The following is a 20,659-nucleotide window of genomic DNA, read 5'->3' on the forward strand; positions in this document are numbered from 1 at the left end:
TGGGCTTGGTTTTCTCTGAAATAGATGAAATCTCTCCTTGCCTGAGGTAATGGCATCCGGAGCTCCAGCACTGGGGGCTGCCCCTCTTGTGGGCTTCTTGGGGCTGGAAAGGAGCCAAGGGAACAATGGGTCAGAAGACAAATCCAATTTCCTTTTAAACTTGTTACCCACTTGATTCCTATTTGAACAGAAAGACACAGATCTTGTGGGCTGAAACACGTGTGCTGGCCCCAGTACCCATCTGAGAACTTGGCAATTCACCGCAGGAGTGAGCTGTGCTGTCAAGGTCACCTCCCAGACCTGGGTCTGGGTGAGCAGTGTGTCATAGCTCTCCAGACCTTCATGGGCATGTCCGGCCCATGGCTCTGCAGAGAGCAATCTTGGCCAATTGTTAAATTCCACGTATTATTGTTAATGGAAATTGATAATTTCCATGTATTATATACAAGGACATTTGTTGGGGCTGGCATCAAGCACTCTGCTCTGTTAGCAGAGGCAGTTTTTCAGAAGTCGACATTGAAACGGTGGTGGAAAATGAGGTTATTTATCCTACAGGCCACACACGAAGGGGTTTACCTGGTGCCACTGGAAACTCTTTCAGCAGCACCTTAAATCAAACTCATCTAAGCCATCTGCTGCTTAGAGTGATCCTTGGCCAAGCTCACTCACCACAGAGGCATTTAGAAACATCAAAGATATTTAAAAGACTTTATTTGACCTCAGTGCCTTTGAACTGAGCTGACAGGACAAGTGAGAATGGCCCCAAACTGACAGAGGGCAGGGTTAGATTGGACATTGGGAAGAAATTCCTCATTGTCAGAGTGATAAAGTCCTGGCACAGGTTGCCCAGAGCAGCTGTGGCTGCCCCATACCTGGAAGTGTTCATGGCCAGGTTGGGCAGGGCTTGGAGCAACCTGGGATAGCAGAAGGTGTCTCTGCTCATTGCAGTTTACGTTTGTTGAATCATAGAATCCCACAAGGAGCTGGAAGGGACTTTAAAGCTCAACTCATTCCAGCCATGGTGTCTTTCCCCTCCAGACCAAGAGACATTGCTCCAGATGGTCCTGGATCCTTTGACAGGTTCCATATTTTCCTGGCAGGCAGTTTTCCTCCTTCCCCTTTCCCCACCTCTGTTTTACAGCCAAAATGGCTCTTCTGCACACACTGAGGATAAATGAAAGATTGAAATAAATTGCACTCCTCCAGATCTTTCCCCTCTGGCTTATACATTGCTGGAGGAACTGCTGGCTGAGACAGAGTGAAGGGGGATGCAGACAGCCCTGCACCCTCTGGTCAGAGCAGGACAGAGCTTTGTCTTGTGGCTCCATTCAGTGAAGCAGCATTTGGGAAACATTTTTTTGGAGATGGGGGGTGGGAAGTGGGATCTTCTTGTTGAACTGAGGAGCAGGACATCTCTATGCCCTTGGGGACAGGGAGGGGGAACCCAGAGCAGCTGGACAGAGACTGGCGGATGGTCTGCAGTTCCCACAGCCAGGGCACCCCTTCTCACCTCTGTCTCCATCTAACAGCACTTTCCCATTTTCAAAAGACTTGAGAGAACCACTAAAACACAGAGTCGTGTTGGGGTTTCATTTTTTTGCCTCACTTCCCTCCACCACCCTGCCTGTCCAGTGTGTAATGGAAATTTTACCGCAGCCGCTCGATGAGCAAACAGGAAGCCAGCAGAGAACGTGGCAGCTCGCTGTGGCCCAGCTCAGCTCAGCCGGGTGACAAGGAAGGCCATAAAACACAGCACGGGGGTGGCAGGGGGAGGAGAGCAGGCCAGAGGGACCCAGGCTGGCAGCGGTGCAGGAGAGCTGGTCCTGGCTTCACAGGTAAGGCAGGCACTGCCCTGCACATTATTTTATTTCCTTCTGCAAATGATTCCTGATTATTTTTGTATTTCCCACTATTCTTCTTGGGGCCAGTTGAGAGGATTCTGCCATACTTAATTCTCTGTACCAAACTTACTAAAAGTTCACCTTGCTTGGAAAAGCTAATTCTAATTGGATTTTTCCTCTTCTTTTTCATCTTTGCAAGCCTCTAGTACAAACCTTAAAATCACTCAAAGCTGCTCAGATTGCCAGTGGAAATACTGGAGAAGGCAAATCTGGGAAGTGGTTCCACAATTCCTTTGCTCCTGTCAGAAAGATTTTTCTTCCTTTTCTCTGAAGGAAATCCAGAGTCCCTCCATTGAATAGTCTTGGCTGTGTGTGGAGTAATCAGAGCTGCATCTGGCTCAGTCCCCACCACAGAAGTGGGAGCGTGTTTGGACCCAAACAAAGTAAGAAATCCAGAAAGGGGCTGAAAACAGACCACAGATTCCTTTTTGTGTGATTTTTGTAACAGCTTTCCAGGCATGCTCACTTCCTGCACGGAGCTTGTCAGTGGAAAAACCCTTCCCTTCAATTTTGTACTAAGTTCATTCATTTTGATTGGTAAGCTTTTAACATTCATTTTTCCTTCAACTCCCTGAAAGGAGGGTGTAGCCAGGTGGGGTGGTCTCTTCTCCCAGGTATCAAACACTCTGCTCTGTTAGCAGAGGCGGGTTTTTAGAAGTCAACATTGAATAAGCATCAAGTGACAGGATGAGAGGAAACAGCCTCAAATTGTACCTGGGAAGGGTTCACGTTGGAAAATAGGGAGAACTTCTTCACCAAAAGAGTTGTCCAGCACTGGAACAGGCTGCACAGAGCAGTAGTAGGTCAGCATCCTGAAATGATTTAGAAGTGCGGATGTGGCTCTTGGGGACACTGAAGGAATGGTTTGGCTTGGTGATCTTAGAGGGCTTTTCCAATCACAAATGTGATTCCTTGATGGGAGCATGCAGGGCAACGTGAGGAGGTTTGGGTGGGTCCCACAGACATCCCCACCATGAAAACAGAGCCAAGGGGCTGCTTCTTTGTTGCGTCCTCCAAATTCTTCAGAGGCTGGGAGATCTGGGCAAGTACACAGTGTGAGGCACATGGCAGGGGGGTCAGCAACTGCCCCAGCGAGGGGCACCTCGAGGACTGTCTAACCTGAGAATGGTGAAACATCAGGCTCAATCTCAGGTTCGTCAGCCCATGAGATGCCTTCTCCAGAGCAGGACGGGCAGCACCGGCCACCACCAGCCCCATGGCCACCACCAGCCCCATGGCTGCCACCAGCCCCATGGCCACCACCAGCCCCATGGCTGCCACCTCCACCCAGCACATGGAGAAGCACAGCAGCAAGCAGGGGGGCACCAGAGTTTCCTCTGCACCCTGGCACGGCTGTTAGTGAGGATGGGGAATTACCAAAGTGAGTGTCAGCTCCCAAGGAGAAAAGGGAGGAAAGTGGCTGGCAAATCCCACCTGTTCCTCAGGAGAAGCTGCTGGAAGCTCGGCCACACATTCAGCGCTGAAGTTGCCACAGTCAGCGATGCAGCAGCTGCCGCGTGTGAGCTGCTGCTCATGTGACAGGAGGTTCCGAGTATCAAAAGCACCTAATTGGGAACCTCTCCGACTCCCACCCAGATCTGAGCCTCTGTGTGCAGTAAGCAGAGCCCAAGGGTGAGTTTGGCATCCCTGAAAACATCATTAACAAGTCACTGCTCACATTCCTGACTAGAAGAGGAGAGAGTGACAGCCCTAAAAGTGACAATAATGAATCCCCAGGCAGTGCTCAGGGCACATCAGCGGTGATGAATTGAATGATTCGTCAGTAATTTATTAACGGAGCACAAAAAAAAAAGGATCATTTTAATTTTTCAAGTTGAACTTCCTAAATAAAACACAAGTCCAAGATACACTTGTCAGAATCACTGTCTTTCCTACAACTTAATGACTAATCCTAAAGATAAAAAAACATTACCAACCACAGTGCAGGCCACGAGGGCAAGGGGTGAACTGAGCTGCCTCTCTCTGTGCCTGCTCCGGGCCATGCCAGTGGCAGTGCAGGTTCAGAAATCTCTGCCCAGAGCCACAGGCTCCCTCTTCGGAGACAAGGTGGCCCCCAAAGCCCCCTGAGTGATTATCTGGGCACCAGGATCTCCTGCATCTCTCCCTGCCACAGCCCCTGGCCCCTCCAAGTGCTGCTTCTGCAGAGCAGCCCCAGGAGATGGGGTAGAAAGAGTTTTTCAGAGAGAGCCAGGCCCCACCTGCAGGGGAGCAGCCAAAATTGCTGAGCTGGACCCCCTGGACCCACCAAGTGCTAGCACAACTTCAAGAAGATTTAAAACTATGCTGGGAGCCCCCATAAGCAGCCAGGCAGCACAGGAGGGGCAGCTCCATTCCCCGTGTTTGGCTCCAGTCACCGGTGGAGCTGGTTTCATCTCCTCATGGGATTTTGGGGTCTCATTTGCCCTCAGAACCCAGCAGGTGTGGGGATGCCCTGAGAGCTGCAGGCAGCGCTCCTGGCAGAGCAGCAGGGCCAGGCTCAGCACTGGTATCGGGGTAGGGGACAGCACGGGGTCAGGCACAGGGGATAAGGAGAAAAGCAGACTCAGGTGAAGCACTGGAAATGAGAGAGGATCTTGATGATTCAGTGAAGAAAAAGGCTTTAAAAGCTCACAAAGCCAGCAGGAGGAAGCTGCTCCCCCTTGTTGCCCACTCAGTGCCTGCTCTTCTGCTGCTGGGAGTCATTCTGCAGCTGGGGGAGTTAGGGGCCTCCCCCTGCTTGCCACCCCCACAGACCTTTCCAGTGACCCTTTGGAACTCTGCAGAGCCCTTGTTTTTCATGTAGTTCTTTCCATGGAGGAGGATGGGAAGGATACTTGCCATTCATTCAAAACCTAATGTGGTCTGGTTTGCCTTTTCCCCTTCCCTTAAGTTTGTTCCTCAGGAAGGAATTTTAATTTTAGAGACAGCAGTGCTTCTGCAAGAGAAGGAAGTAATTGCTGAGCTCTGATGGCCGGACAATGGAGCTCCAGCAGGGAGGCAAGGAAAGACAAATGAATCCCTCGCACGGCTCCCTTGGATCCCGGGATGCCCCCCTAGGTGTCTGTGCTAGGACCAGGCCGGGAGAAGAGCATGCCTTCGTACTGTATCAAAGAGGGAAAACTGTGCTCCAGAAGCGCATTTTGCTTCTGCAGTGAAGTTTTCATCTGTGATAGCAGGAGAGGGATCACTGGGAGGAGCCGGGAAGCAGCCGGGGCTGCCTTCACCCAACTGCCGGAGGAGCCGTCGGGAAAACTTTCCCTGAGATGTGAAACGCTGCAGAGCTCAGGGCCGAGCCCGCACACCCCGGTGTGCCCCTCTGCCATGGGCAGAATCGGGGGGCTCCATGGGGGTGTCCAGAGCCCGGGGCGCCAGGAAACACCGCCAGGAGCAATGTGGGAGAGTGGGGCTTGGAACCCCGTCACGCACAGAGTGTCAGTCGTGCACACTCATGAACTCACACACACCTCCCACCCCTCCCACCCCCCAGCTCACCCTCACCTCTCGAACCCCCAAACCCGCAAAACACAGAGAAACGCCCCCCAAAACATTTGTGCCCGCTCGCCTACACACCCCCGCAGGCCCCCAAAACACTGTCCCCATCACCCCACCCACCCCCGGACTCTCATGCCCATGAAGCCCTGTGTCCCCCTCCCAGCCTCTCCCCGCTCCTCACAGCCCCATGCTGTCCCCCCGCAGTTCTCCCCATTCTGTCTCCGGCTCCTCCCGGCTCTCCTCCCGGGTCCCCCCGGCTCTCCCCCCGGGTCCCCCCGGCTCTCCCCGTGCTCCCCCCAGTTCCCCCCGGTTCCCCCGGTTCCCCCCGGCTCTCCCCCCGTTCAGCACCATGGACAGATCCCTGCCCGCTCCATCACGTGGCTCCCGCCGCCCGTTTATAGCGCGGGGCGCGGGCGGAGCGGCGCGTCCTGCGGGAGGAGCGCAGCGAGCGGAGCGCCCGACAGCGGTGAGACTCGCACGGGCACCGGGACGGCCACCGCCATCCCCCGGGAGCCCCGGCACGAGGAGGGGGATGCCGAGCACGGGGACGTCTGGTCCCGAGGAGAGGAGGGTCTTATCCCGGGGTGTGGGGGGGGTGTTCCGTAGCGGGGGTCCCAGGTCCTGGAGGGTCCCATCCCGGCTGCCGAGGGTGTCTCATGCCCGGGGGGAGTCCCATCCCTGGAGAAGGGCTGTCCCCGGGTGGGGTGGGGGTTCCCAGCACGCGGGGGGTCCTGTCCCCAGAAGGGTCCGGTCCCAGGGACGGGGGGGTGGGATTCCTATCGGCGGGGGTGGGGATCCCGTCCCGGGGAGCTTCATCACCGGGGAATTTCGTGCCGGGGAAGGGGGTCCCCAACGGGGTGAAGCCCCTCGAGTGACTCCTGACCGCAGCGGGGGGGATGTGGGGGTCCGGGGTGGGGGGGGGCTGCTCTTACAGGCTTCTGGCCCCGGCGTGGCTGCGATGCGGGTCAGGATGATATCAGCTGCCTCCGTCCTCGTCCTGCTCTTCCTGCCATCGGAGACCTGCTCCCCCTTGCAGTGGCCCCGGGGCCCGTCCCGTAGGCTGACCCTGGCTCCCCAGCTCACCTGGGAGCCCTGGATGGGAGCCCCGAGACCCCCGGTCCCCGCCACCGATCCCCTGCCCCAAAGACTGTGCCAGTTCCATGGGGCAGAGCCCACCCCGGCCCGAGCCCGGCGGGCGCTGCAAGCCGGCAAGAGGCGAGATGGAAAACCCAACTCGCTGGATCTCACCTTCCACCTCCTGCGCGAGTTCCTGGAAATGTCCCGGGAGGAGAGACTGGCCCAGAAGGCGCTCAGCAATAAGCTCTTGCTGCAGAGTATAGGGAAATGAGGGAGGGTCGTTGGAGGTGGGGGAATGAAGGAGACCGACCCCGTAACAAGACACCACGGCAGAACGGAGAACCGGGGGGGATGCTGTGGGCTGCAGCCGTGCCCAGGGAGTCCCCACCTTGCCTGGCAGTGTTCGTGTCACTGCGTCCCGCGTGTCACTGTTGTGCATTAAAGTTACAGTCGTACCTGCCCTGCTGCTGTGCTCTTATGCTTCCCCTCTGTCATAAACCTGGGGACCCGAACCAGGTCGCCCCAAAAACTCGGGAGCAATCCCAGATGCTGCCTTGGGTGAAAAACATCTGCATAAAGAGCTCTGAATGACGCAGGTAGTGCCACCCCGGCTGCAAGCTGCACCCTGAGACCCAGCCAGGGCTTCTCCGGTATCCCTGCGAATGGCTCCAAAAGCTGCTGCTTCCCAACTTTGCAGCAAGTCTGCACCTTTCTGTGTCACAGCTGGGGATTTGGAACCAAGTTTAGTGACACCTGAGTGTGGCAGTTCTTGGAGGAAGATTAGCATCTGTGTAAAACATTGGCAGCAAGAGCATTGCAGCCCCCCCAGAGGCCCCCTCCCTCCCCAAGCTGTCCTCTCTGGGACACAGAGCCCCCCTCACCTCAATCCCCCTCCTGCAATCACAGAGCTTGGAGAGGCCATTCCCACCCCAAGCTGTGCACAGTCCACTGCCAGGCTTGACGGGGCTGAACTGGACTTGGGAAGGCTCCCAGGCACTGACAGTCGTGGTGGAAGGAGGAAAACTGTCACTCTGCAGACCAGGGAAGTGGCCAACATCCCTCCCCCAGGCCAGCTCGGCCATGCCAGCCTTGGGTGATTGACTGGGGTGGGCACAGGGCTGGACAGGACCTCTGACACCCTGGGGCCATCAGAGAGGGGACAGTGAGGGAGCAGAGACTTGTGGGGTTGGGACAGAAATCACAGTAAACATCAGACTGTGCCAAGACAGGAGTGCAGGGAAGTGGTGAGGAGCACGTGGCTGAGTTGAGCAGTTTGGTCTCAGCTTTAAACACAATCTGGCCTGACCCTGCACCCCCTCCTGCCTCTCTGGAGGGGCTGCTCAGCCCCAGCAGCTTTTGCTGTCACCAGGGCAAAATGGGCCATGGGCAGGGACACCTCCCTCTAGATCAGGTTGCTCAAACCCCTCTCCAACCTGACAACCCCAAGTTAAAACATGATTTTGTGCTCACCTCCATCAAACGGAGAACTCACCTTTCCAAAATGAACAGCCTCAGGGTCAGAACAGCCGCTGGTGGCACCTGCAGCAGGGACAGCCCCACAGCCACCACGGGCCTGGGGGCAGGACAGATTTGTGCTGCCTTGGTCCCCACCTTGGCTTGGATCAGTCTCACAGCACCTTCAGCACATCTTCCACTCATCTTTGCTCTCTCCACCAGCAACACCAAGAGCAATTCCAGTGTCAATAACCTGAGTTTCTCCAAAGGGTGTTTTTATTGCAGACAGCCCTTGTTGCTGCCCTCAGCCCTGCATAAGATTCCCACCCCACACCCCAAATACCTGCCAGGGTCCAGCATCACGTGAAGACCTTTGGACTTCAAGGCTCCAAACCAGCCCAGACCCCATGGTGGGTGCAGGAGGGGTACAGGGAAGTGGCTGAAGTTCCTGCTCCAGGGACCCTGCCCCCAGTCCCCATCCCAGGGATGAGTGACCACTCCCACTGCCCAGCCAGCCCCACACTGTCCCACAACTCCTTCCTCTTGTGCTGAGTTCCAGCGTGCAAATAAAGAAAGAAAAATCTGATGGGCATTTCTGCATTGAAAACATTTATTTTACAACAGTGGTTTCCGATAACTTAGCAATCTTTATTTTAGTTTATATTCGGACATACAAGACACAAATTACCATGCTAAAACAGAAAATAATTCTTTCTGCCGTCGCCGCGGGTATGTACAGGAGCTCAGTAGTATCGAGTGTTACAATCCACAAAGTTCAGACAGCCACGTCTACTTACAGACAACTCAAAGTATGGTCCTTTAGTAACATAACAAAATAGATATATGTCTATATTATAATTGCTTCTCAGATGCATTTATACTTCGATTGTGGTGGGTTTGGTTTGGGTTTTTTTTTTACTATTTTTTTTTCTTTTTTTAAAGATGGGCTCCCCCTATCCCCCACCCCCGTCCAAGTTGAAGTGCAGTGCAAATGCAGGCGCATCCCTCCTGGCATCCTCAGCTCCCCCTGGCTCCATAAAGGGGCCAGGAAACCAAACCCCACGAGGAATTACACAGTTCAGGGCCTCACTCACATGCAAAATGAACATAAACCGCCTGGGATGTCAGCAGTGACACCAACCAACCCATCCACACCCCGCCCCAGCAAGGCGGGCAACGGTGGGATGAGAGGGAGGAAGGAATGACAGCGATCAGCTCAGCATCCAGCAGGGAAACAGCACGTTTGGAATTGGCAAACTTGGAGTTCATCAACCGTGGTGGTCACAAACAGAACTTCAGCGGTGTCAGCAGTAAAAATCTCGCCAGTATTCCCCCTTTTCTGCCATGAAGCAGGAACTCCTGGAGTGCTGTGTGTCAGGAACAGCCCCTGGCAGGAACAGCCTGAGGAGGAGGCAGCAGTGGTGACTCTATCCAGCATGGCTAGAGGGGACATGGTGGGACTCACATCTGCATCAGCCACAACCGTTGTGCCTTCACATGGATCACTGCCAGCTTCAGGTGTAGGAATTTCAGTAACTCCAAGTCCTTATGGAACCAACCTGCAAGGGGAAGGACAGTGCCCAGCCGTGCAAACACCACACTGCTCGTGTGGGAACTCCCCAAGCAGGGTGTGGGGAGCAGGAGCTGCTTCTCCCACTCCTAAGACCCATTTATTTATACAACAGGCTCCTTCACCATGTCCTCAGCAGTCCTTTAGTCCCACTGGTTGGGTTTGGGTTTTCCTGCAGCTGAGAGCAAAGAAGCACAATTGTGGCCACACAAAACTCACACCTTCCCCCTGTCTGGCTGAGTTCAGAGCACTACTTGGAGCCAAATCTCACATTTTTACCACCAAAGAAAAACCCAAGGTGCACACCTGTTGTATAAATATATACATATGTGCATATATACATACATACACACACGTGATGCTGCAGCCACACCCTCAGCACGGGGTGGACCTTGCTCTGTGAGCTCACCCAGTCCCATTCTGGGGAGTCCAATGTGGTGAAAACTAGGGAAAAAACCCAAATCCATGTGTTCTATCACAGCCTCAGTGATGAGCACATAAACCACATCTAAACACCCCATGGGCCAGCTGCACAAATTCCAGTCACTCCAGAACTGCCCCTCCACCAGGTCTCCATTCTCTCCTATGGAAAGCTGGAGCAGGTGGAGCCCTGTTCCAGCCAGAGGAGCTGGGACAAGGGGCAGCTCATGGAATTCAAGTAGATTGTTAATTTTTTGGAATGGTTTGACAAGCAACTGCTCACAGACTGCAAGAGAACACCCAAAGGGCTGGGAGAGGGAGCAGAGAAGACAACAGCACTCGGGAATGAACAGCCAGTTTATATAAGAGCTTCCTCTATACATATACATACATATATATATATATAACCACCAGAAATTCCCAGCATCTATCCTTTTAACACCAAAATGAACTGTGCATGTAACATTGGCATAATGAAAGTTCGTCTTCCAGATTTCTGGCATTTGGCTTGTGCAAACATCAGACAGCCAGCTTCCCTCCCGCGGCTTCTCCTTGCAGAGGAAGTGTCTTCTTGGAAGAACACGGGAATTGCAGTCTTGCTGAGTCCCAGACAGTCCCAGTAAGCCTCCAAAGGCAGCTCGTGGAGGGGACCATGGATCTTGTGGGAGCTGAACACTGACAAATTTCCTGCCACCTTGTGAGCTACTGGCTACGATTCTTTTGAGAAATTTTAAGCAGCTGTTGGTGCAATGAGACGCTACAAACTAGATGATCTCCACTAGAATACAGAGAAGCAGCACCAGATGCTGAAGTATGTGAAGTTTATATCAACCTGACACTATAAACTATAACTGGGGGGTTACGGTTCAGTGCTCCAAGATTGATGCATTTAAACACCATTCGGAATTACTGACACGAGGTGAGGGCTGCAAACTGCCCTGACCACCCTGCCAGACTGACCTGTTAAACATGATGCCAAGATCCAGGTGCACTGGGTACAAAAAACCTGCAGCATTAATTTCCTAAATTATCCAGAACTGGCAAAAAGATTGAAGGGCACCAAAGGAAGGGCACGAAGTAGTTGAGAGAAGCAGGTGCCTCTCTCAAGGAGCGTGCGTGGTACCAACGCTCTGGAACAGCCCCTCGGAGTGCACCAGTGTTCCCCCACACCACTAAACTACCTCACAGATGGAACAGGAATAGTTTTTCTGTCAGGCTCCTGCCCTGGTTACACCTGTGTGAGGTGTTTACAGGCTGACAGGAAGGGTTTGGAGAGCTGCATTCCCCTGACCGCAGCCCTGCTGCAGGACTGGGTGTTTCTGTGCCATGCCCAAGCCCTCCTTCTCAGTTCTGCCCCTCCAAACCTCCAAGGGGATCCCACTTTAAGAACACTACGAGTGCTAATATCTAAAGCAGTTTAAAAAGATTACAAATCTAAAAAGAAGACTAAAAAGGGAACATGGCTCTAAAACGTCACTGCATGGGACCAGCAAAAACCGACACCCTATGGGACGCCACTGAGGTCTTACATAAATTTATATACAGATAAATATTTAAGAATTTCCTACAAAAATCACTAACAAAATGAGACTGGCATTTAAGGGGTGCAATGCCCCCTCAGTACAGTGCGTTTAGGATGCTCCCATCCCTAGGGAGGATGGGCAGGACAAATCCAGCACCTCCTTTTACAGCAGCTCCACACACCAGGAAGGACAGCTGGCACCTGAGAGCTCTTGGCAGCAGCTTTCCCTCCTCACCTAAGCCAGGAATGGCTCTCCTTGCAACACAGGGATGAATCAGTATCCTGAACACCAACTCTCCAGATGGGATTCAGCCCAGTGGAGCTACAAGTGCTAAGGGAATCCGTGCTGAAGAGTTTGGAGGAGCTGGATGGAGGCGGCCAAATGACTGGAATGGAGGACTCAGGCAACTTGTACAAATGATACAACTTTAAAGAAAAAAATAAATAAATAAAATCCAAGCTCAAGTTTTAATTCTGGCAACACGCTGGACAGAGATGGACAGTGCTCAGGTTTGATTTTGGAGGGAAACATTCTGCACTAAGCCAGGTCAGCCTGCAGCACTGGGACACTGCAGCTCCCCTTGCCCAAGCTCAGAATTCCTGTCTGAGCCTCTCTGCCAGATTTTAAACCATTATTCCCAATAGAACTTTGCATTTACTAGGATTCTACGTGGCCATTATGAAGTGCAACTCGTGTTACAGCCCAGGGTACTCTTGTACCTTCCCTCCAGGAGGGGAAAAGTGGGCATTAATGTACTTATGTGCCATGACACGGTTTTGGCTTTAAAGAAGGAATGTTTAAATCACTTCCTTACATAGTTCAAGAAGAACTTCACTAATACACAAAATCCTAAACTCAGAGATTAGGCAGTAACATGGGCAAACTTGAAACAGCTTCAAAAAACATGAATATTCCTCTAGAATTATGTTTTCCCATCATTCCCTGTAACTGAGATCTCGGAAGGGTTTCCCTTGGAGCATCTAACATCACTCTGGCACGTAACAGACTAATTTCCTGTTCACACACCACCCACAGACAGCACTGACAGGAAAGCAGTCTCTCTCCAAACTCATCCCTTGCTAAGCAAACAACTAAAACTGCAAACTTATCCTGGATGTCATCTTTCCCCACAGATAACTGTTCTGCCTCTGGTCCTCATGTGCTGCCCACACTTCAGTTCCCTTGTCAGGAGCCTGAGGAGCGACTCCAGGTGTGTCACACACCTCCCCGGAGCCACAACATCCCACCAGCCTCTCTACTTCTGTGGAAACAGCCCAGAGAAGTTAAGAAATAAAGAGTATTATTCCAAATCAACAGTGACAACCAGTCCCCAGCGCTGGGGAAAAGCTGCTCTGCAGAAGAGTAACACCCAACAACCATCTCTGTGTTATCCACTGAGATGAACACAGGGACAGGAATGGAACAGCTCCCAGGGAAGAGCCCCTTCCTCATTCCCTGACTTGCTCCAATCAGCCACACTCACTTACAAAGTCAAAAAATACCTTTTTTTTCTTTTTTTTCATTAAGAACACAATTTGTAGATACAGGCAATTTTAACCAGTGAATGTGGAGAGGACAAAGCTTGCACATGCTCCCCCATATTCCAGAGTGCAATTCTACACCAAGAACAGGCTTCAGGCAAAATCTACAGGGACAGACAAAATTATATTGGGTTTAAGCCTAAAAATGGCTTTTTGTTCCAAGGGGTCAAAGAAAGACATTAACTAAATAAGGACCTCAAGCCAAATCATACACAAATGTCCTCAAGGCCATCCAAGTCAGGAAAAGTTAAAAGTACCTTGCACTAAACAGCCACATGTCAGGTCAGTAAGGACTATGGGCAAAGAAGAAAAGACTTAAGGAGTGTGCTGATGAAATTGAGCCATTAATTAAAAGTAAGAGATTTTGGGGGGAATTTGGGGGGCTGGATGTGTTACTAAAATCATGCTGATCCGCAGCAAGCTCCCATGCAGGCAAATATGTGCTTGTACCAACAGCCACAGCAACGTCTGGGTGTGCAAACATTCCTCACTGAGCACTGAGACCGTGGGGAGAACATGTTCTCCTACCCAGCACGTTTAACATGGTTTCATGGCAGATTTCACGTGCTCCATCCTTGCTGCCCATGCAAAGACAACAGGAAAATATATTCAGAGTAGTTCTCTGGGTCCCTGCCCTTTCCTGGTGGTCTTTGTGCAGACCAATGGATCTTTACCCTGCCCCAAAGCATCACCTGGAGCTGGGGAGGGAGCAGCAGACATGGGGGGAAGGTGCCAACAGCCCCTCCGCAGAAAGAGGGGGAAAAACAGATCAGGGAGATGGGGGTACAAGGGACAGTAGAGGCATTGTGATATAAAACCGTAACAATCAAAATTAACGAGGTCATAATTACCCACTGAAAATGCAGAACCACTGGGTTCTCTGGAGCTGTTCTAGATCTGACTCTGGATCACCTAAAGCAGGACTATTGACAATAAAATACACCAGCAATTCAGCAGCTGCCTAAAATGCCTTTCTAACAGTTAAACATCAGTAAACCACAGTTTCTAGAACAGACTTTGGACTTGATTTGGTTTCAAAATAGTACAGGAAACCTTTCAGTGGTTTCCACATAGTTGTTCCAAGGAAAAGAGAAACACTGGTGTAAACAAATCTAAATGCAAGACAATGTGCAAATTATACAATATAAACACAAAGAAAGGTGGTTTGTTCTTAAAAATCCATTTAAGTACTCCACAAAGAAGTTCATGAGAAAATTAAAGGGTTAGTGTATTATAAAAGCTTTAAAAAAAGACATGAAATACCCCATTTGCCTATTAAATTCTCAAGTTATTAGAACAAATTTTTAAACACCAATTGTTTTTAAACATTTCTGCTGTTGCCTACTGTCTGCATTTTACTCATTTTCTCAGTGAGAGCCAGTTACCAGTTTCACTTTAAGATTCTCATGCATTCAGAAACAAAGCTGCACTATTTGGTCTTTAGCATTACAGGAAAACAACTGAACTCAAACCAAAACAGAATTGTGCTTGGAGTTAAAATCCCACTGCCACCACCACAGGAGCCCATTCCCAGTTGGTTTTGGTTCCATTGTCACTGGAGATCGCCTCATACACAACAAGCTGTTCAATTTACTGTTCAAAGATTGGCAACTCTCCCTTTTTATTTTTCAAGGTAGATTTATTTAAGCTGAAAACCAGCATTAGAGAGGACTCCAGCTCTGCAGGACTGGCATTTTTTGGTTCTTGGCTTTGTAAACTTGCTTAGATAATAACGCAGGAATAGAAGGAGGAATGAAAGAATTGGTTTGTTGCACTCAAATGAAAATCCTCAACTTCTAAAGGTCTTCGACAGCTCAGCTGTACAGAAGAGCAGTGGCATCTGTGACACTTTTTAAATCTCATTTTTAGGCCAATACTGCTGCTTAAAATGCAGAATGTCTCCATCGCACTGATATTGTGACAACTCAATACGTTACACCACAGACAATTAACATAACTCCATACATGCTACTAAAAAAAAAAAAAACAAAACAGAAGAAAAACAAAAGAAAGGAAACAAATAAGACCGTAGCTAAACTGCTTTAAATACTGCATGCTACAGCACTTCACGTATCGTCGAGATACGACACTGAAAGGTGACAAAAGGCTGAAGGGATTACAAAATATTTTCGGCAGGTTGGAAAGCTGCCTTCTTACTGTGGCAGAATTATTTCCCCTCCCCGTTCTCTACTTCTAATGTTCATGATTCTAGTGTTGAGTTGGCCATGTATTTTTTTTTTTTTATCCATTCTAATGACAGTGTTTCCTTAACTTAATTAAATCCATCAGTGTGGTAGCTGGGGTGAGAGTCAGCTGTGAGCTGGGTTGTCTCTGTGGCTGATGCTGGCTGTATCACAATAGGTGCATCTGAGGCCTCTGAAAAGTGAAGACAAAAGGCTTAGCACACCAAGGAACAAACAGAGCACTCTATGTTTTGGTAAGCACAAGTCTCATCTCTCTACAACCCTCTGATAACATCATTTTACACTTCTTTAGGAGCATGATATTAATTCCCTGATTTTCAGTGTGCACACAACAGCATTCACCTTAACTCTATATGTGGAATGTTTATTACACTTTCTTCTTCCTGTAAAAGCAGCAGATCCCCACCTACCATTCAGCAGTGCCCACTAAAAATGTCATCAGAGCATACACAAGGCTCTACAGCATTTGAAATGACTGGTTTAAGCCTACAGAAATAGCTTCACAAACGGAGCTACAAGGGTGGCAGTGCCAGTTCCTCCACACCTGACACAATTAACACTGCCTTGACACCCCCAACCTTTGGGTACAAGAGCCCCTTTCTGCAATCCCACATGGCTTGTCCATGTTACCCCAGGATATGGAAGGAACATAATGATGGTCACTGACTGCTCTGAAGCTGATCCCACCAGGTTCAATGAAGACTCTCTGGATGTTTTTAGCAACTTTATTTCTGTTGTCAGCATCACCCGCTTACTCATGGCACAAACATTCCCTGCTCATCATCCATACCCCAGGACCTGCTTTCTCTTCAACCAGCTCACTGAGCACTCCAGCAGGGACTGATGTTCATCCTAGAGAGCTCACAGTGTTTTCACTTACCCCTTTCATCTGACTGCAACTGTGCCTCCAAGTCCTCTGGAGAGACGTAGAATTCCTGCTCTTCGCCTTCGGGAGGTTTCGGTTTACACTTCCCACAGCAACAATTACAGCAGCAGCACAGACAGCAGCAGCAGTAGCAGCCTGTGATGAGCCCACAGAACACAAACAAGGCCTGCAGAGGACAGAAAATATAGAGATAGTCATAACCTGTGTCTACTGTGCCATGACCACAGAGTTTGTAGGACTTGGGTACAGAATCAGAGAGCAAAACCACAGCAGCAGTGCAGAGACAGAACTTAGTAGCTACAGCTTTGTACTTTATCACTGAGAAATACTTCAAATTATGTGCAAAAGTGGCTATGGCTCTCGACATTTTACACTGAGGTGAATACTGCTAGCCTGGTTTGCTTGAGTAATTTCTACAATTTAAGTTAAGTGGACTATTTTGCTGCATCTGGAAGAAGGTACAGGTCTAATAAGCACATCTGTACTAAAACCCAGGGGTACAACAGTTCAGGACAGGCTGTAACTTGCATAAATAACCCTGGAAAAGACTGAGCTGTACCAGCTGATGCACAGGCCACAATGTACCTACAGCAGGGACTTGGAGCAGCCCAAGGCTGTGGGCATGGCTGAGGATTGATGCCCCCAGTATGTGAGCACAGCAGCTCCATGCAAGCCAGGTCTGCCAAGTGCTTATCACAGTGACAATGGGCTAAATTAAAGTCTTCCTATAGGTCACTGTGCAATTGTTTGAAAAAAATAATTTTACAGATAGCAAACCAGCACGGTGATATAATTATTGTCTTCCTTAGAGGAATCAAGAGATGGAGGCAATGCTGGCAAAGGGTAGAAAAATGGACCCATGCAATGAAATGTAAGGAGATTTTCTGTGAGCCCAAGTTCACAGTCAGGACTCATTCTACAAAATTATTGACCAGAGAATACCCCCCAAATTCTCATCTCTTTTAAATCCACTAGAAGAGTTCAAGCTTCAATTAATAACCCAGGTCTTACTTATTAGACCTGTATCACTGGAATTTCCTAGAAAAATACTTCTGAACTCAAGATCACAACACAGTCAGAGAAGGTTGATTAACCCGGTGTCAGAAATTCAGCAATTTCCAAAGGTAAAACCAAGAACAGTTATCAAATGGAGCTCTCTAAGAGTTTCCAATACCAATCCAGTATAACTCTGTGCCCTTTTACTTACCTTTGCCCACCAGCTGGACAGCACGAAGTATGTGTTCACATTTTCTTCACCAAACTGCTCTGCTACATAGAGCCCCAGAGACCCATACTTATCGTAAATGTTCCGCTTTGTGGCATCGGTCAATATTGCGTGGGCATTATTGATCTCTTTAAATTTTTCTGCTGCCTCTGGATTATCAGGGTTTTTATCAGGATGATATTTCAATGCCAGTTTCCTGTGGAAAGAAAAAAGAGAATAAAACCTGGGGTTTGGGTTCCTGTTTTTTGATTTATTTTTTTTTCTAATTCCGTAGCCTGCCACTCAAGGGAGACTTTCAAGTTCCAACTGTTTTCCTTCATCTGTGATTCAACCTCCCTGATGATTCTTCCTTAGATGATAATAAAAGGCTATAGCAGTATCTAGCTTAGTTCACAGGATTGGCTTCAGACTGTTGGATTTGACCCTCAGAAATCCACTGGAAAAAAATAAGAGACATTGAATAAAAATAGGCTTGGGGTTTTTTATCCTCAGCTCCAGCAACTTCCACCAGTTAGTTTTGCTCCTGCTACAGCAAAGACACACCACAAGTCTGAGGTATAGCACCAAAGAGTACATAAAAGCAAGTTGCCACAGCTGCTTGAAGAGTGTCTGAACTGCTACTTCTGCAGTGTCTGAACACAAAAATAGAACAGACGATCACTTGTGGTTAATTCACCAATTCCTGTGCAGGAACAAAGTACTTTTCAGTTCAAGCTTTGCTAGAATAGAAAATAATTCTGAGTTTCGAGATATCAGGAAATCACAACGTACCTCCCCTAATCAGGCCAGATCTCTTACAACTGACAAAAAAAATCAGATAAAGCATTGATAAATGTGTTAGTTCTCACATGGTCCAGGCTATTTAGAGACATCAGTAGAAATAAGTGGCTAAACACCTCCTTATGAAGAGAAAATACGTGCTCCCAAGTAGAAAAATGACACAGAGACACATGCTGGCAGTTCTCCTCCACCACAAAAGGTATTTGTCCTCCTACAGAAAATGACCAGAAAGTCACGTATAGGAGAACAACAGGAGAAGTCTGCAGACAATTACATGTCAGCTTTCCAGTGGGGAAATGTTTAGACAAACATAAAACAAAGATGTCTGCAATCACTTGGATGTGCCTGCAAGTATCTCATAGCATTTAAAAACCAGCCTGAGTGTGCCCTTGGGACACTTCAGTGTGCATGATGCTGCTCCAGTAAATCATGTCCATAGCTGCCACTTGTGCCCCAGCCTCAGTGAGGGCTGAAATAATCACAGGAAATTTTAAAATCCTGGAAAGGGCTTAATCAGGCTGCAATAAATTAAATATTTTTATTTCCCACTACCTACATGTACACAAACCTCACAGCCCACAGGCCAGCAAAGGATGTTCAGACTGAACATGATAAAGGAGCAGCAGAGGAAACAAGAAGGTTCAGGTAAGTGTGAAACAGCTACATTTCACCCCAGGATCTCGTGGGGTTGTTCCTCCAAAGGAAAAACTCACAGTATTTCCCCCAGGAAAGTAATTATTTATTATAATATAGTATTTAGTATAATTTAGTATTATTTTCCAGTTGCTTGAAGATAAACTATTCAAACATCCACTTAAAGCTTTTAGGAAGAAAAAGCTAATTTTTGAGAATTTTGTGGACCTGGTTTATTCCTAGACTTCACATGTAGTTGCCATCAGTATATACTTTGGAAGGGAAGAAGCTTTGGTAAAAGTTAAAGACTATAGGAAAACAATTTTGACAATGAATATCTTCATGGAAAGATGATGCTGACCCCTAGTGTAATCCAAACACATTGCTACTGGTCACAGCAGCAGTTGCCTTTAAGCAGATTTATGGAGAATGTGGAAAGGAAGATGTTAACAAGACTGGTTTTGTAGTTTTTATTTGGTTAGTATGAAGTCATTTCATGTGTCAAGCTCTTGAGGAAAAAGATACAGAAAAAAAAAAGGCTTTTAAACTAATAATTCCACAAAGAATAAGAAATATTGACCAGAATTCCAGGAAAAAGTAATCATTGATGCTCTGTTTTCATCCTTACTTGTATCTTTAATCTCTATCTCCCTGTGCCAAAAGTGGAAATGATGGACAGTAGGGTAGTTCTGCACATCTCTGCTACCCCTAAGACAGACACAAGGCTACATAACAGGAAGTGTTTAACTCAGCACAGTCTTAAAATTCTGCTCAAATTTAGGCAAGGACCTTTCAGAATGACACTCTGCATTTGAGAATTTAACTTACTAGATGCAAGATGGAAAAATTGCAAGCCTAGGCATGTTTTCACATCCCATTTTGCAAGAAGCAACCTCCTTTTCACCTGTTTTTCCCAAATATTTTTCTTGCAAAAGGTCTAAATAAACCAACTGAGGCTCCTTCATAAATAGACCATTTACTGAACACTGAATTAAAGCCATTTGTGCTACTGGGACAGGCATAAAACTCCAAGCTTTACCTGTAAGATTTTTTGATATCATCTGAAGTGGCATTTTTGTCCAGCCCCAGCACGTGGTATAATGACTCCCCAGAGGTAGAGAGGGAGCGTTGCCTCTGGTCTGCCATCTTGAGCTAACCTGAGGAGAGAACAGGCCCCTGCAGAAAAAATAAAGAGTAAGAAATGCTTAAGTAAAGGAAAAAACAAACATCTTTAAGAAAATAATCCTCAAAAACAGAGTACCCGTCAAGATTCAGCTTTTTTAAAATGTGCTTTGAAAAGGTTGTTTACAATTGTGGAAGGTAGAAAGTTAAAAAATTCAGTGAATTATCAGTGAAAACAACTATGATATTATGCCAACCATTGTTGGCACAACACCAGTCACCCCAAATCCCCACTGTATACACTCAACTCTGCTTTCCAAAAACCCCAAATCAAGAACTGAGGTGCAGCTATAGCTGTGTACTGCAAAACACATCTCTCAAGTCACTTCATCTCCTTTCTTAGTCTTAAAATAATTTATTTGTGATAATATCTATAAAAACAACATGGCAACAGAGAAGTTGCTGTTGAGGCTGCGTTTTTGCACCACACTGGCATAGGAGTAACTGACTTTATTTGTATTTTTTATTTCAGAAATTACGTTTAAAAAACCCAAAAAAACAACTTTCCCCACAACTCCCAAATCCCAGTCCTCCATCCTATCACCAGGTCAAACAGAATTTTTAGAAAAATCCAGTGTGACCAAGCTTGTGCATTCCACAGGGAAAGAGGAAATGTCTGTCCAGAGAGCAGATCCCCTCTCTCATAATTTAAAGTTGTGAATCCGACATTTAACATGCATTCTAGTTAAAATCATGCTACTTGAACATGGATTAACCTCCTGCTCCACATCCAAATGTGACAGACCCCAGGGGTGTCCCCTGTGCCATGC

General features: G+C 48.3%; 2 protein-coding genes across 4 annotated transcripts in view; one reads left to right on the forward strand and one right to left on the reverse strand.

The window, feature by feature from the left end:
- The first annotated feature begins 5,824 nt into the window (after positions 1-5,824).
- On the forward strand, positions 5,825-6,877 carry LOC131585116 (corticoliberin-like). The gene is made up of 2 exons (XM_058850872.1): positions 5,825-5,859; positions 6,328-6,877. Exon 2 carries the CDS (start codon positions 6,352-6,354, stop codon positions 6,739-6,741), a length of 390 nt encoding a protein of 129 aa, XP_058706855.1. The 5' UTR covers positions 5,825-5,859; positions 6,328-6,351; the 3' UTR covers positions 6,742-6,877.
- A 2,034-nt stretch (positions 6,878-8,911) lies between these two features.
- The window catches only part of DNAJC5 (DnaJ heat shock protein family (Hsp40) member C5), a 30,653-nt gene continuing 18,905 nt past the window's right edge, over positions 8,912-20,659 (reverse strand). For all 3 annotated transcript variants that reach the window (XM_058850869.1, XM_058850871.1, XM_058850870.1), the window contains 4 exons: positions 19,747-19,883; positions 17,277-17,490; positions 16,064-16,235; positions 8,912-15,355 (listed from right to left, as the gene is read on the reverse strand). In XM_058850869.1, the coding sequence (XP_058706852.1) occupies positions 15,252-15,355; positions 16,064-16,235; positions 17,277-17,490; positions 19,747-19,853 (597 nt within the window). In that variant the 5' untranslated portion in view covers positions 19,854-19,883 and the 3' untranslated portion in view covers positions 8,912-15,251. The remainder of the gene's footprint in view (positions 15,356-16,063; positions 16,236-17,276; positions 17,491-19,746; positions 19,884-20,659) is intronic.

This window comes from Poecile atricapillus, chromosome 15, assembly GCF_030490865.1.
Source record: "Poecile atricapillus isolate bPoeAtr1 chromosome 15, bPoeAtr1.hap1, whole genome shotgun sequence".
NCBI classification, from domain to species: Eukaryota; Metazoa; Chordata; class Aves; order Passeriformes; family Paridae; genus Poecile; species Poecile atricapillus.